At 45.3% G+C, this 17,021-nt stretch overlaps 1 protein-coding gene across 5 annotated transcripts in view; it reads left to right on the top strand.

Annotated features, from left to right (window-relative positions):
• The window catches only part of PKIG (cAMP-dependent protein kinase inhibitor gamma), a 539,969-nt gene extending 525,658 nt beyond the window's left edge, over nt 1–14,311 (top strand). For all 5 annotated transcript variants that reach the window (XM_078651936.1, XM_078651934.1, XM_078651932.1 and 2 more), the window contains one exon: nt 13,333–14,311. In XM_078651936.1, the coding sequence (XP_078508062.1) occupies nt 13,333–13,412 (80 nt within the window). In that variant the 3' untranslated portion in view covers nt 13,413–14,311. The remainder of the gene's footprint in view (nt 1–13,332) is intronic.
• Nucleotides 14,312–17,021: the final 2,710 nt, after the last annotated feature.

The raw sequence follows: 17,021 nt of genomic DNA, 5'->3' as shown, positions 1-17,021 counted from the left end.
GGTCAGATGAGCGTTGGCCTCAACCATTTGGCGCTTCTCCCCCACCCGGGCAGGTAACACGCAATCTGGACAACCTCCTGGATGATATCCTCAGCATGAAATATCAAATTGGTTTGGTCTGCGGCTCTTGCTCCTGTATCCTGACCCCCGAGGCAAATATTTAGGTGGCTAACCATGCAGTTGAGGAAGACATTACTACCAGCACTTGATTTGAGCAAGTGGTTTCCGGTGCTCGGCACCAGCACATAATTGCCAACACTGGTGCTTATGTCAGCTGCCACATGGTGGCACTGTTAGCGTAGTTTAAAGACGAGAAGAACAGTTGTTTATTAATTCAATATACATTAAAACAACTATTATCTGCCAGCCGAACCATTCTTATAGCTTTAGAGGCCTTAAACATTCTAAATTGTCACACTTGTAGCAGTGTGACAGTAGTTGTGTAAGTTTTGTCATTGGCAGTGCTGGCATTGGCAATGTTTGGTGCAAGCTGCGATGGCCTCCTGACAAGGGCCCTGGTACTTATTTATATTTTTACAAATCAAGAACGGGTTGTTAATACACATTTTCATTATCAGTCATTTGGACAACGGTGATGCTCTTTATTTTGCTATAAATGAGCCATTGTCATCGCGGATGCAAGTCATTCAGATCACTGCAACAACACTAATTCCCAATCTCTTCACAAGAATACCTTTGGGACTGCCTGTTCAGTACACTGTATTGGCTGCCTGTCTGCAAACTGAACTTTTGTGCCATGCTGACAGAGCAAAAGGGCATCAGGTCAGCACAGCAGTGCACCAGTCCTTTCAGGAGCACATCAGTCTTTACTGGAGAGGTCCACAGGTCCAGAAGTGTACTGAAGAGTCTGGGTCTGAGGGCCAGTATTTACAACTGGTGCCCACTTTGAAGTGAAGGAAGCTTCTGAGAAGTCCCCCAAACCTCCCCCTCCCCCCAATGTGTAAGGTATCCCCTTTCCACCTGTCCTGGGCCTAGTTTTTCTGGAATCACAAACTAGTGACAATCCCTTTGAGAGTGCCCAGACAGAGCCTTTGTGATGTGCAAGTGTGGTAGGTGACCGCTCACCCTCCTCGTTTATTCAGATGTGGCCCATCCTTCCAACATCTATTTTCCCTTTTGTCTCCATGTCTGGGAGCAATACACAAAAACTAACTGTCAGTTACACCTAGTCATTTGGCTCAGGAACAGTCTGCAGGCACAAAATGTTTAGGACAAGAAAATGCCAACTTTATAAAAGTGCCATTTTCAGAATTGTCTAGAAATCTGACTTTACCTTTAAAGAGGGCTTTTAATTACAATTCGTTATACACCAAACTTGATCTGTCTCCCTGCTCCTAATTGAAAGTTAGTGTTTATTAAATGAAATAAGGTAACTTCTATGCTATCATATGGGAGAAATAGGCCTTGTATTAGTGAAAAAAGTGAATGTAGGATATTTCACTAACAGGACATGTAAAACTTGAAAGTACATGTCCTACTTCCTAAATGCACTGCTCCCTGCCCTCTGTGCTGCTCAAGGCCCTCTTAGAGGTGACTTATATGTATTAAAAAATGCAAGATTTGGGTCAGGCATGAGGTTTACTTTGCTAGATTGAAATGACAGTGTAAAACTTCACTTACAGATTGCAAATGGCAGGCCTGAGACATGTTTAAAGGGTTAAGTGTGTGGCACTATGAGTGCTACGGACCCACTAGTAGAATTTAATTTCTGTAGTAGGGGATCTCTGTGTATAGTCATAATCTAGTGAATAGTCCCGCCCATGTGCGTGGACCCCGGAGCAATCAAAAATAATCTCTTACAGTGTCAAAAAATGCAGAAATGCATAGACACTTAAGAGAGAATTTAAAGACAGATAATGCAGCCAAAAAAGGCTACACTGTCCAGTACTTCAACTAGAAATTCCACCACAAAATCCACAAAACAGCAAAGCCTGTACAGATTTCCCTTGCTTAACAGCAAAATCCCTCAGGAATGATAGAGAGAAGAACCTGGACAGACAAGCCCCATAGGCTGCCATTATGTGGCTTAAATAGGATACTGTGCCTTTAAGGAACCTTCCAGAACCTTCTCCCAGTATCCCAGAATGCATAGCAGGTCCAACTTAGTTTCAGTTCTTTTTTCCGGCTCCTGCAAGCAGGACCCTGGAGCATTGAGCTCTCCCTTTTAAGGGTTTTGTTGGTGTTTTTTACACTAAATTGGATTTCTGTACTTTTAAAGTACTTTGGTGACTTTCTTCTTGGATTTCTACACTCTTTTGCTGACCATAATGCCTGCATTATTTGACAAATGCCCGGAGTGCTCCAGGAAGAAGGCCAAGTCAGACCCCCATGAGGTCTGTATTCTCTGCCTTCCCTCTTCCCACATCCCTGAGGATTGTGTGATCTGCAGAGGCTTTTCTGGAAGGACAGGTGGAAGATCAGACTTCAGGGACTTGAAGAAAGAAGATTGAAGGCTCGAGGTGGGTCTGGAGGGGCTTCTACTGCCCATGCTGAGGCCTCTGGGGGGCTCCCCAGGGGCAGGAAGTCCAGCCCGCGCCCTAGATCTCCGTCTGGGTCAGTTGCGATGACCACGACGTCGAGAGGAAGGTCCACGGCCAGTTCCCGGTCTCCCCAGGGCTCTGGGTTGAGAAAACGTCGCCCGTCGACGTCGAGGGACGTGTTCCGGCCGCCGTCGAAGCCGGTGTCGATCTCCTCGTCGTCGGCGTCGAGTGGTCGACATCGAAGGACCCGGCGTCGGCGCTCGCCGTCGAGGCAACACCGCCGTCCGCCGTCAAGGACATCGTTGTCGAGGGGATCCTCGTCGTCGAGGCCGCCGTCGAGACGGAAGAAGTCTCCGGCGCTGAAGACGTCGACGTCGAGACGTTCCAAGAGGTTGACGTCGAGACGTTCCAAGAGGTCGACGTCGAGACGGTCCAAGAGGTCGACGTCGAGACGTACAAAGAGGTCGAGGTCGCCGTCGAGGCACCATCGCCCGTCGTCAAGATTTCGTGGCTCGTCCATCTGGTCGGGGTCGACGTCGACACCGCTCGACGTCGAGGAGTGAGAAACGGTCGACGCCGAAGGGCCGTTCGACATCAAAGGACCCAGGTTCGTCGTCTGGGCACCGATCTTCGGCGTCAGGAGGTCGACAAGACAGGCCCAGGACTGTGGGGGGCTCCCCACAATCCGGACAGGATGATGGCTCGCCGGGAACGGCGTATTCCGAGGTATATACCCCGAAGAAGCCTTCTGCGCCTCCTTCACTGCCTCCTTTACCAAGGGGTCCGCCTCCGAAGGCTCCGACCCCTCCTCCATTGCCTCCTCGACCGGCCCCGCAGGCCCCGCTTCCGGTGACTCCCCCTCCCCCGGTTCCACCGCGGGCGGTGTCGATGCCCAAGTTTCCGACGCCTCCGAAGAAGACTCCTAAATCGAAGCAGAAGCCTAGGACTCCTGAACCGGAGAGGCCGACAGAATGTCCCAGGCCCAAGAGATCGAGGTCTCGCTCGGGGAGAAGGGACAAGTCTAGGAGTGGACGCGGATCTTCATCGAGATCCAGGCATCGCCATAGGAGGCATCGGTCCAGGTCACGCTCTGCATCTGGGACCCGTTCTTACTCGCCCACGCTGTCTGATTCGCCGGAGACTAGGGTGTCCCCGATAGATGATATCGGCACATTCCAGGAGGTTCTCCTGCATGGAGCGGCGAAGTTGGGGATCAAAGTTGAAGCGCCTACACCTTCGACTTCTGTGATCTTTGAGACATTACATAAGAAACACATGTCTCGCCCCCTACTGCCTTTGGTGCCGGGGCTCCTCGAGCCGGCGGAACAGCTCTTCCTGACACCGGCGGTTGTGAAGTCTGCGCCTTCTAGGCTCCTCAAGAAATACAGAGCTCCGGACTCGGACCCAGCCTTCTTGAGAAAGGACCCGGCGCCGGATTCGGTCATTGTGACGGCGGCCCGGAAGCTTCATGCCACCTCCCCTGCATCCACGGTGCCTCCGGATAAGGAGAGCCGCTGGATCGACTCTGCTGGTCGGAAAGCATGTGGTACATCCTCCTCGTCAATGAAGGCTGCCAGTGACTCGGCGTTGTTGGGACGATACGACCGTGCACTGTGGGACTCAATGGAGCAGTTTGCGGACCTCGTTCCTCGAGACCGCAGGGAGCACTTCATGGAGATCGTCCAGGAGGGGATGCTGGTCTCTAACCAGGCCATCAGCGCCGCGGCGGATATCTCCTTGCTGTCTGCGCACGGATACTGCCACGGGATTAACCAGAGACGCCATGCTTGGCTCAGGTTGACGTCGCTTAAACCGGAGGCACAACAACGTGTGGCGAATCTCCCGTTTTCCGGAGACACCCTCTTCGGAAAACACTCGGATGACGAGATGGCCAGGATGAAGGCCGAGGCGGAGACCCTGACGGCGGTGGGCTTGGAGAAGCCCAAGGAAAAGAAACCCTACCGCCAGTTCCAACGGCGGTTCGGGTCGCAGGGTCGGGGAAGGGGGCAGTCCACCGGACAACATCAGCAGCAGCAGCAGCAATACAGGCGACCCTTCCAGAAGCGTCAGAGGGGTAGAGGTGGACAGCAGTCCTCTACCGCGTCTAAGGGCCCGGCCGGGTCTCGGCCCTGAGCGGTTACTTCCCCCTCGTCCGTTACCCGCTCCGGTGGGGGGAAGCGTTCAATTTTTTCTGGCAGAGTGGAGAAAAATTACTCAGGACAAGTGGGTGCTGAATATTGTTTGCAATGGATACAGTCTGCGTTTCACCAGCCCTCCTCCATCGATTCCTCCCGTCAGCTCACAGTATCAACTGCGCGAGCTTCAGGCGGAGGCAGACATTCTGCTAAGGAAAAGGGCGATAGAAGACGTACCTCTGTCTCAAAGAGGAAGAGGTCTTTACTCTCGGTTCTTTCTTGTCCGCAAGAAGGACAAAAACGAGTTCAGGCCCATTCTGGATTTGCGACAGGCAAACAAGTGGATTCGCAGAGAAAAGTTTCGCATGCTGTCGTTGCATCAGATCTACCCTCAGCTGCAACGAGGAGATTGGATGTGTGCCATAGATCTACAGGACGCAAACTTCCACGTGCCCATTGCATGCACAGGAAGTTTCTGCGCTTTCAAGTCGGCACCAATCACTATCAGTACACGGTGCTGCCCTTCGGGCTGAAGTCTGCACCCAGGACATTCTCGAAATGCATGGCAGTGGTAGCGGCACACCTGCGGAAAAACAAGGTGTTTGTCTACCCGTACCTGGACGATTGGTTGATCAAGGCCTCCTCCTTCTCGGAAGCTCAAGCACACTTCCAGAAGACGTGCGTTCTCTTGAACAAGCTGGGGTTGCACATCAACATGTCCAAGTCTGTCCTGATTCCGGTCCAGTGCATCCAGTACTTGGGAGCCTCCATCAATACGCTGTCAGCAAGCGTGTCTCCTTCGGAAGAGCGACGTTTATCACTCCTTCGGAAGGCTCAGGCTCTCATGTCTGCTCCATCCACGACAGTGAGGATGGTGTCTTCTCTGCTGGGATCGATGGCCTCGCGTATCTTCCTGACGCCACATGCGCGGCTGCACATGAGACCGCTGCAGGAGTGCTTGGAGGATCAATGGGACCAGAGGAGAGGATCTTGGGATGACAAGATTCGACTGTCTCATGCTCTTCAGTCTCTGAAGTGGTGGTGCTCGAAGGAGAATCTCCTCAGGGGGGGTTCCCTTCCACAAGGACATTCCCACGCAGACTATCGTGACGGATGCTTCTCTCCAGGGCTGGGGAGCGCACTCCGGAGACCTACAGATTCAAGGGACGTGGTCCCAGATGGAGTCCACGTACCACATCAATTTCCTGGAACTCAGGGCTGTTCGCTTGGCTCTGAAGGCTTTTCACCCCTCCTTTCAGACCAACTCTATGCTTGTTCAGACAGACAACACGACAACGATGTATTACCTCAACAAGCAGGGGGGCTCGAGATCGCGCACTCTGTCGCAGGAGGCGCAGGCGATCTGGCACTGGCTGCTGGCTCGAGGGCTGACGATAACGGCCACCCATCTGCCAGGTGTGCAGAATGCACAAGCAGACGAACTGAGCAGACTCATTCAGGAAAACCACGAATGGGTCATAAGCGACGAAGTTCTGGGAGAAGTCTTCGCAAGGTGGGGAACTCCAGACGTGGATCTGTTCGCCACCGCCGAAAACAGAAAATGCCGAGACTTCGCCTCCAGGTACTACCAGCCAGGGACGCTGGGGAACGCGTTATGGATCAACTGGTCGAACAGCTTTCTGTACGCTTTTCCACCCATTCCCCTGATTCCGACGGTTCTCAACAAGCTGTCCCAATCCAGGGCGAGAATGAATCTGATTGCCCCGGAATGGCCCAGACCGTGGTGGTTCACGGACCTGCTTCACCGGTCTCTCCTTCCTCACATGAAGCTGCCGTGCAGGCCGGACCTTCTCACGAAGTTCGGGGGGCGGATGGTGCACCCCAACCTCTCGTCTTTGAGTTTGGCGGCATGGCTCCTGAAATAGTGCAATATGGCCATCTGAATCTCCCAGAGGATTGTATGGACATACTGAAGGAGGCTAAGCGACCTTCCACTAGGACTTCTTATGCTTACAAGTGGAAGAGGTTTTGCATCTGGTGCAAGTCTAAGAACTATGACCCTACGACATGCAAGGAAGATATCATCCTTCCATATCTGCTACATCTGGCGCAGTCGGGCCTTAATGTCCATTCCATTAAGGTTCATCTGGCTGCTTTGACTGCCTACAGGAAAGGCCCTTCACAGACTTCCTTTTTCCAGATCCCTGTGATCAAAGATTTTTTGGAAGGCTTGAAGAAAGTATTCCCTCCTGTCAGGCTTCCTTCGCCTTCGTGGGACCTGAATGTGGTGCTGTCCAGACTGATGAAGGAGCCTTTTGAACCCATTCATAACGCTTCGTTGCAGCACCTGTCCTGGAAGGCGGCGTTCCTCGTGGCCATTACATCGGCCCGCAGGGTGAGTGAGATTCAGGCATTGTGTTGTCAAGAACCTTATACTGTATTTCATGCTGCTAAGGTTGTTATGCGTACTCACCCTAAATTTCTTCTCAAGGTTGTTTCTGATTTTCATATCAACCAGACTATCACGTTACCTACGTTCTTTCAGAATCCTTCATCTCCAGCGGAAAGGTCTTTGCATTCCCTGGATGTGAGGAGGGTGCTGAAGTTTTATCTTGATAAGACTAAAGATATTCGTAGGTCAGACCAATTGTTCATCAATTATGGCTCAGTCAGGACAGGTCTTGCTACCTCTAAACAGTCCATCTCGAGGTGGATTGTGTCCTGCATACAATTGTGTTACTGCAAAGCTAATAAGACCTTAGGGGGTTAACCTAAGGCTCATTCCACCAGAGGTAAAGCTGCCACGACAGCTATGCTTCGTAATGTTCCCTTTGCAGAGATCTGCAAGGCGGCCACTTGGAAGTCGGTCCATACCTTTGCTAAGCATTACTGCCTGGACACTGATGCCAGGGCAGACGCTCAGGTTGGGCAGGCTTCGCTGCGGAATCTGTTCGCACAATAGTGGCGTAGTTTTTTATTCTCCACCGCCGCTTGGTGTGGGGATGGGCTTGCCATTCTATTCACTAGATTATGACTATACACAGAGATCCCCTACTACAGAAGGAGTAGTTTCTGTCCTGTAACTCCAGTTCTGTAGTAGGGGTATCTCTGTTATAGTCATAAGCGCCCTCCCGCCTCCCCGGTGGAGAGTTTTTCTGGTACATAATGCTACAGGTCTGGCGTTTTTTACGCCTTCAAAAAGAACTGAAACTAAGTTGGACCTGCTATGCATTCTGGGATACTGGGAAAAGGTTCTGGAAGGTTCCTTAAAGGCACAGTATCCTATTTAAGCCACATAATGGCAGCCTATGGGGCTTGTCTGTCCAGGTTCTTCTCTCTATCATTCCTGAGGGATTTTGCTGTTAAGCAAGGGAAATCTGTACAGGCTTTGCTGTTTTGTGGATTTTGTGGTGGAATTTCTAGTTGAAGTACTGGACAGTGTAGCCTTTTTTGGCTGCATTATCTGTCTTTAAATTCTCTCTTAAGTGTCTATGCATTTCTGCATTTTTTGACACTGTAAGAGATTATTTTTGATTGCTCCGGGGTCCACGCACATGGGCGGGACTATTCACTAGATTATGACTATAACAGAGATACCCCTACTACAGAACTGGAGTTACAGGACAGAAACTACTCCTTACAGACCCTGTAGTACCACTATACTAGGGACTTGCAAGTAAATGATATAGACCATTTGGGTGTAGGCCAGTTTTACCATGGTTAAAGGATAGAGCACAAGCACGTTAGCACTGGCCAGCAGTAAGAAAGTACACCGAGTCCTAAAAGCAAACAAAAAACAGGTTCAGAAAACAGGAGGGTGAAGGCAAAAAGTTTGTGGATAATCTTGCAGAAAGAGCCAAGTCCAGCAGTGACCATCTGGATTATTGTGCCACTCTGGTCGTTTTTGTCCCTCAGTGTACCCCCTCAGTGCTGCTGCATATGGTGGGAACTAATGGATTCTTGCAGATAGAGCTGCAGCTGTCCATATGTCAGCCCTCACAGTACACCAGTAGGGAAAGCAGGAATCCTTGACAGCATGGTCCTCACATGCCCTCCTTACTAGCAACCAAACCTTGGTAAAGTCTGCCCACCACACCCAGCTCCCTTTTCTTTTCCAGGTTACATTGGAGTAAGCCGATAACCTGACCAATGGTATGATGTTCTGTCCTGTGTGGTCAGTAATTCACCCGACCCCTTCTGCTCAGTTAGCATACGCAACCAGCCATATTTCTGGTATGCCTAGCTAGCTGGTAGACTAGATGTTACTGTGCCCTTCATGAAGCAGTGGTATTTCTAGTGCTTGCTTTCCAATGCCCCCCTTCCCCTTCAGATGGGTTCGATCTTGTTTATATTGAATGGTACCAGAGCAGTAAAGAAGTGCTCTGTCCCCTGTGGCTCTCCCCTTGCTGGAGGAAGAGGCTGACAGACTCCATGGTGGCCTCCTCATTCACTGCCCTCTTTGTATGAGGACAATTCACTCTTCACGGGACAGATGTTTACCATAGATGTTACAAATAAGGCTGGGTCACTTTACATTCCTCTTGTAAGGGGCCAAATATATATTTTTGCACTAGGTTAAAATGGTGCAACGTAAAGCAGCTTAATAAAACATAGCCTTAAATATTGTGAAATTCATACATTTAGGTGCCAAATCAGCATTCTGTAGTTGCAAAGCTGCTGCTACTAAAAGGAACAGTACATCACAATGAATTATCAGTACACTTCTGCTCCCAGAGCCCAACTACCTTTCCTATGTTTGTATTGCTGCCTTTGCCCTGTACAGCCCTAAGCTGCATTTTCACTAGGTTTGCAGTATACAGATACCACACATATAGATATATCGTAGCTCTTAACACAAATCTAAATAAACAGTTGCACAAACACAAATTTAAAAATATATTTTCTCATCTAAATGTTGTTGAGTATCATCGGCGAGTTGACAATGTAATGATGCATTTGTTGATTTTTTGAATATATGTGTTTTGGTATGTATATTGCACAAACTTCGCTAAATGGCAGCAGAGACTTACATGGTCAACGGCAAAAAGACACTCAACGCATGTCTCTATAGGAGGGGTAGTTGGTTTGTGGACATTAGCTTGCCAACCATTTTTATTGCAAAATATGATTTCCCATCCTACATTAAGACTCTCAATAATGAACACGTCCATAATACCATAAATGGAAAAAAACTATAAAATTCAATAAAATATTACTAATATGGGGGTGGAAGCAGAGCCTATGCAATAGCTGCTTATGTTTCCCAGCCAGCCTCAGCCACACGTAACAAACATCCTGAAATGATTGTGCACATTTCTTTACATGAAGGCTCCAGGGTATGCCCATAACCCTTCCCAGAAGGTGAACGGTTTAAGTACTCCATCAATGTCACTCCCATTTCTCCCCACAATGTTTTTGGTGAGTTTCCCATACTCCTAGAATATTAGTTCTCCTAAACTGTCAGGCCCTTACTCCAGCCCCTTCCCCATAACTCTGTATCATATGTTACTGCTGTTATTACTTTGGTCTGATGGGCCTCATGAACCTCTTTTTTGGCTGGCCGTCTTTACTTCCACTTGGAACTGATTTCTCCTCCATTTGGATGGCCCAGTGTGCACTTTTCTCTTCTCGGTTCCTTCAGCTGTAATATGTCGAATAACATAACCCTGTGTAATGGTCGAACTAGACTTTATCTAGGTTCCTTACTCTCAGCTTAAAAGACCCAATTCCCATGACTGACCTACCCAAACTAATACATTTGAAAGTGATAGCAGTATAAAAACAAGTTGATAGTAGTAATTGCCAAATAACTCACAACTTCAGAAGTCCTCTAGGATCCTTACCAGGGTATGCATCTGTCATCTATCTTCCAGTCCTGGTCATTATAACAGCGTTATCATGAATATAAGCCGAGAGAGAGGCTCGCTAGCAAACATCATGGCATTTGTTACCACCACGTGGAGAGATTGAGGTGCAAGGTCAAGTCTGAGTTGCATTGTGCTGGGTCGAAACAGAAGTGGCATGGTTTGCAAAATAACAATGGGTTGGGATGCGGACAGAGTAATTACCAGTGGCTGAGATTAATCCAAGAATTCAATCGATCACTTTTTGAATATTTTAATGGTTTGTGCATGGTCTTGCCATATACTGTGTTTGTTATAAAGCCTTCTCACCTAAGACTCAGTGTCTGACTCAAATTCTTTGCCAGAGGAGAAGGAATTGACCAAACATTCCTTAGAAAAGGGTCCGGTTTCAGAGACAATGGAAATAAAACTAATGTGGTTTGAGGAGGAAATTTCTATGAAGGGCATTTCAAATTTGGAGCATCAGAGAGAAAATGTGTAGTCTCCATAAGCGGATTTACAGAAAGATTGGCGAAATTGTGACTATTTTAGGAGCCTATTCTAAAACAAAATAGTCTTTGATCCTGTACAAAGTAGGTGTTACTTTATTTTGTATGCGTAAATGTAGGTGGTATTTGTATAGTGTGAACTATGTCAAAAGCATTGTAGTGTAGGTAGGACAGGTTTAAACCCAAGGATACAGTGCACAAAGATTTGAAATGTATCTGGATAATGGATTATTACTGCATTATGATGTAGTGTTCTTTAATGAGATGCTTCCTCAAGTCTTGAACTGGAGCGTGTTGGGGCGATCCTTGTATATACAGGGGTTTTGTTGCAGATCCTCGGTTTATAAATAGAAATGGCGTGTTGCCTTTTAAAAAAACAAATCCTTTTTTACATATCATTGTCTCCAATCTGATGGCATCCTCCTTTGTGCTTATGCCAAGAGCCATCAGAGATGTTGAGCTTGTCAGCCATACAGGCAGAGATGCAAGTTGTGATGGTTTTGTAAATTATACTGCTGGTTTTGAAGATAGTGTTGAAAGCAAAAAGGAGCCCATGGAGTTCAATCGGGATGGGGATGATGCAATCATTTTTCCTCAGGCCCTTGATGAGAAGTGATGTAGCTGTTTAGAATGCCCTCATGGTTGCCAGTAAGGCTACTGGGAGGCAATGGAGCCAAGAGTTTCCACCATCCTGGTGCAAGAGTATGAGGGATTTAACAGCAGTTCTGAAGGTGCTTTCAGGGAGGAGCAGTTTCCTTTCTTTCGCAGAGAGCGCTGATAACTGGCATCTTGGTTAATGGTGAGGATGATGCACAGGGTGCATCCAAATAATTTGGCATTGGGTTTGACATTCTAAGCCATCAAGATTAATGACAAAATATCAGCTTAGTTTTATTTCTTGCTTGTTTTTCTTGTTAAATAATAGAAATTCTATCTCGGTGGACTTGAGCATCTGGTAGTTGCTGGGCATCAACTACTGGGTTAGTTGCAGGCAGTGTTTAATGTATTGGCTGTCTGGAGTGGAGGTGAGGTTCCAGTAGAGTTACTAATTGTTGGCATATGGTGATTTTGATGTATTCTTTTGGTGAATAGAGCTCCATAGGTCCATGTAAAAGTTGAAGATGATGGGGGACACTATAGAACCCTGGAGGGACTTTGCAGGTGATGGGAATCTTCTTGGATCTGGGGGTGCCCATGTGTACAAACTGGTATTGGTTGGCGGGGTAGGAGGAGAACCACTGAAGAATATTGCAAGTGAAACCCATTAAAGAATTTGGGGTGTAGATGAACGTTGGCAATATAAGGAGGTATAGGCCATTTTCAGCTGTAGTTGGGGGTGTCATCAACAAAGTGTAAGGTAGATGTCTTTGTTCTGCAGTATGATCTGAAGTCAGATTGGCAGTCGTGTATAAGATGGACTTGGATGTAATCTTTGAGTTAAGCGTAGCCTGCTTTTTTGATTATCTTGCCAATGAAAGGTAGTTGAGTGATGGGCCTTTTGTTGGCTAGGTCATCACAGTCTAGTGCTTCTTTCTTTAACAGTGGGCGAATGTGGCCTAGTTTGAGAGTATATGGGAAGATGCCTTGAGTAAGAGAGTGAGCTTTGATAATGGAGGGAGTAAGGCACAATTCTGAGTGGAGGTGTCTTAGAGGCAGATGAGTATTCTATCCAGATGGGCGACGGGTAGGGATTTGAAGGGTGACCATTGTGGGATGCCTGGAGAAGGAGTGGGTCTTTAAGGAGAATCAGGCATGGCGTTGTCATTTTGCTGTCAGATCTTGTGTTTTTTTTCACTGAAAAAGAGGTTTATGGTATTGCACTCCTGTGAAGTATGGGTAGAAGGTCAGGCAGGCTTTGATGCTGATGTGGTGAGTTGTCTCTATTTTGTACAAAGGGGCTCCTGTTATGTGTGATCATCTGGGTTCTGTTTTTGCTACATTTTCTTTCCTATCTGAGGATATTTTTTATCAACTGAAAAGTGCAAGTACATTTGATTCATAAATAATTATTGCGAATCATAAATGTCCTCTTTTTGCTACATGTTTACATGACTGTGGGAGGTTCCTTTCAAGCTTGAACAAACATGTCAAGGATAAGGTTCCAAGTGAAATAAAGGTTGGCATGCTCATAGTTGTTTTAAATGGTGCCCTATAATAACTGTGTTTAACTTTTAACAGTGGAATCTATTGACAAGAGGCTTGTTGAAATCATTGACATTTAAGAGTTGTTGGCAGTCACCTGCAAATGCATCAGTCTACTTAGGTTTCAAACATTTCATTGTTACGTTCATGTTTGTGATAAACTTTTTTGCAGTACTTGTAACACTTTAAATCTTCGTGTATTCCTAAATTTCCATACACTTACGTCATATTTTGTTTGCAGAGACTCAGGCGGGAGCTTCTTCAGGTGATCCTGGTCCTGTGGAAAGACCAGAAGGGCAAGATAGCAGCTCTGCATCATGATTCCAACTTTGGGAACAAATAATGAGGAAGGACTACTTCATTGGAAAAAGGACATTTTGAGGAAATGGCATTCTGCCTGAGAGCCAACCAATGACAATATTTCCATTCAGATAAATGGAGGGTGACAAATTGGTTCAGAGACGCTTGCATGAAGTTGCACTCCGCATTGTTCCTCAACAGAACTTTGCTCTCCAAGAGACTGACAACTGTAGTGACAGGTCAATATTGTTTGCTCATCACTTGTAGATGAGCTCTCCTAAACTTGCCTTTGATAGAAATGCTCTTTGACAGAAACATATGCAATTTTGAAGTGCACATTATACAGACAACTCTATAATTGCATAAAGGTACATTTTTTACATTGTACAATCGGAATATTTATTCTTCAATTTCATAGATTAGAATATTCTTTAAACTTCACGGTTCTTTATTTTTCTTGAGTTATTTTCATTGTCTTTTTTTAGACAGCAAAACCACTTTCCTTAGTGATGATACAAAGGTTTACATTGCTCTTCTGCTCAAGCGTGGTCAGTTGTTTTTGAGCACTGCCTTACAGGATCATAAAGGACCAAAATTCACACTCAAATGTAACCTCCAAAACTATGAAAATCGCCTTACAAACTCTGCATAAACTGCCAAACACTCACTTTTATTTCCTTTTAAAAGTGTAGATTTTAAATATAATGGTATGTTTTCTTGGGAGAAGGATTTGGAAAATTTTGCATTCATCTATGAGTCTGACTCAGTTTGTTTAAATTCTTCACATATATTTATTACATTTCCTAGTTGTTTATAGCAAATACGGTTTTGTGTTCAAGTTACTTAATGGCTAATAACGTTCTTCCTACTGTTCGGCGATATTTCATTTGAATAAAATGATTTTTGTGTGGATGGGTCAATTGTTTCTTACTATATATTTTCCAGTGATTAAGATAGATAATCAAAAATTGTCTTTATGCCTATTCACGACACAGACATACTTTGCTGTTAGCAGCCATTTTGTGAATACAGTATTGGAGCAGATATTGCCTCACACAAATATCAGATTGAAAGATGAGATTTAGAGATTGCAGATTATTTCAGATTTAAACCGCAAGCAGATCATTTAAAATATTTGTTAGATTTAAGTTTATTTGAAAACATTGTTCCAAAACTCTCCATAATGGTGTGTTTCAATTGATGTAAATGTGCAGACTTAATTTAATTTTAGTAGAAGGAAGTAGAAGAACAGTAAGAGCATTTATATATCATTAATATTTTTAAAAGGTCATTTAAATCCAATAAATTCTCCTCATTGTTTAAACTCAGTTGGCCAGAAAACAAGCACAATGATGAAAAGCCACTTGTATGTGACTAGCTTTAATTGAAATTGTTAGTCCGACCATGATTTCTTTGAATTGTCTTTTCAAAATCGTTATCTCCTAAATCTCCACATACAATTAATTGGTAAGAGACAAAAATGATCCAATCTGCGCTCTGGATTTGACTGTTGTTGGCATTTCCCAATAGATACACCTGTGAGGTTTCCACAGCTGCCTCATTACTTTCTCAGGTTTCAACTATTATGGATAATATTGTTATCTAGATGTGCTGTGGCGAGTCCCAGGATTCTATAAGGTATGGTTTTATGTCTTCACGAGAGTTTGACAGTACCTTGCAAGAATAGAACAAGTAGACAACATCAGGTCTTTAGATAGCAAACATGATACGTTGCAGTGTATTTGTGGCTTTGCATTTATATCCACTCTAAGTTACATCCTGTGTAGTCTTTTATTTGTGTGAGATTGTATCTCCTACCTAGAGTGGTACCTAATATTACAGTAGAAGTTTACTTGAACTTGAATGTTCTCAGCTGCATTAGCCGATATTGAATTTGTGACTCAGTGCTATTTTTCCAAAATATCTTGGGACATAAATGTAAAAAAAATATATATATATATATATATATATATATGTACAAACTCACGCGCTGCTTCTGCGACGCAATCCAGGCCACACCAGCAATACTCTTCAGGTTGATTTTATTAAAATTGAAAGTTCAGACATAACGCGTTTCGAGTCCCATGACTCTTTGTCAAATGCCAATAGCTCCTACATCAGTGGGTACATTACAGGTTTTAAAGGAACGTAGCTTCTTAAACACTGAAAGGGGACCAAAGTCAATATTCTTCCAGATTTAAGGGGACAGGTCCATCACTACTCATGAATGTTTTAAATAGTTACAATTCATCCCAGCTGCAGAGGTGAGTACCATATTTATTTGGTGGTTAATAGTAACCCCTAAAGAATGTTCGTTTTTTCATGGTTTCCTTTGCTGCTTAGTCTCGTTGGTGTATCCTTCAATTGTATGGGACTACAGTTCCCAGAGTCCTTTTTACCTGTCCTCTGTTTTTTTCACTGGATTTCAGTGTCGATAATGGCAAAACTCCACTTCTCACAGCGTGTGCAGAGTGCGAATCACGCATTAACAAGGACATTTCCATATCTCGGCCACAATGTGCAGGTACAGTTTTACGACCATTGATGTAGCCTTTCTTTTAAAACGCCTAGTTTGCCGTGCTTCAGAAACTTCTTCTGCGTACCCTAGCTGCTGCCAAATTCCGTTCGCCCGACCGAGGCGGGCCTCACACAGTGGCCTCTTCCATCAGGTTCGTCTCCTGTAGCTTGTCGCAGCCGGGAGGCACTCTTAAAATAAGCTCCTCGCTTCTGTCACTCGTTCCTGACAAGTGAGCGCCTCTCCCTCACGGATCGTGGGCCCGGTCCTGAAGTGTGTCAGACACTTCTGTGAAATACGTACTACCTCACGCGCTGCTCCTGCGACGCAATCCAGGCCACACCAGCAATACTCTTCAGGTTGATTTTATATATATATATATATATATATGTGTGTGTGTGTGTATATATCCAGGATTTTTTATCATGTATTAGTCAGTCATTATAGCATGCAGTATGGGTTGCCTTATGTTTTGATTTCTATACAGTCAATTTGCTGAGCATAAGGTTCAATCTGCAAGGCGTTAAAGAATGTGGAAATCATTTCTTTGCTCTACAAATGTCCAAAGCACATTACCATGAAAGAACAATTGGCTTAGTGGCTAGAGTTGTCAACTTTTGAAATTGGGGACCTTGATTCAAAGTCCAGTCTTGGTACTTGGCTGAACATTGTGATTCTGAGGAACACCCTTAATTTCAATGTGCCAAACAATTGTGAAATGTGATGTGTGAAATGTATGTCTTTAATTCCCACTTGACATACACAATCATGTTGATCATCTCCCAACCTCCTAAAGTACGATACAGCACTCAGTGCTTTCTTGCTAGATTCATGCTACATAAATTCCAACCATACATATAAACAAATGAGGCATACATTATAAGGGCCTCATTAGCTAGGTCCTCTGGCTATGTCATTATTTGGGAATTCCCTCCAAAGACGTCCGTTTTGAGATTTGTATTATATGTGCGATTCATAAACTCACTAGCTAGGGAATAATTCCTAGAGTATCTTTAATCTATCCTCTTTGTAAGTATTTTGGCTGAAAACTTTCCTGAAAGTTTTTTTCATGTAATCTTTCAAACTGCTATATCTCCTTCCTCTATTTCTAATAT

The sequence above is a fragment of the Lissotriton helveticus genome, chromosome 7 (assembly GCF_964261635.1).
Source record: "Lissotriton helveticus chromosome 7, aLisHel1.1, whole genome shotgun sequence".
Taxonomy (NCBI): Eukaryota; Metazoa; Chordata; class Amphibia; order Caudata; family Salamandridae; genus Lissotriton; species Lissotriton helveticus.
This window is presented reverse-complemented; position numbering and strand designations above follow the sequence as displayed.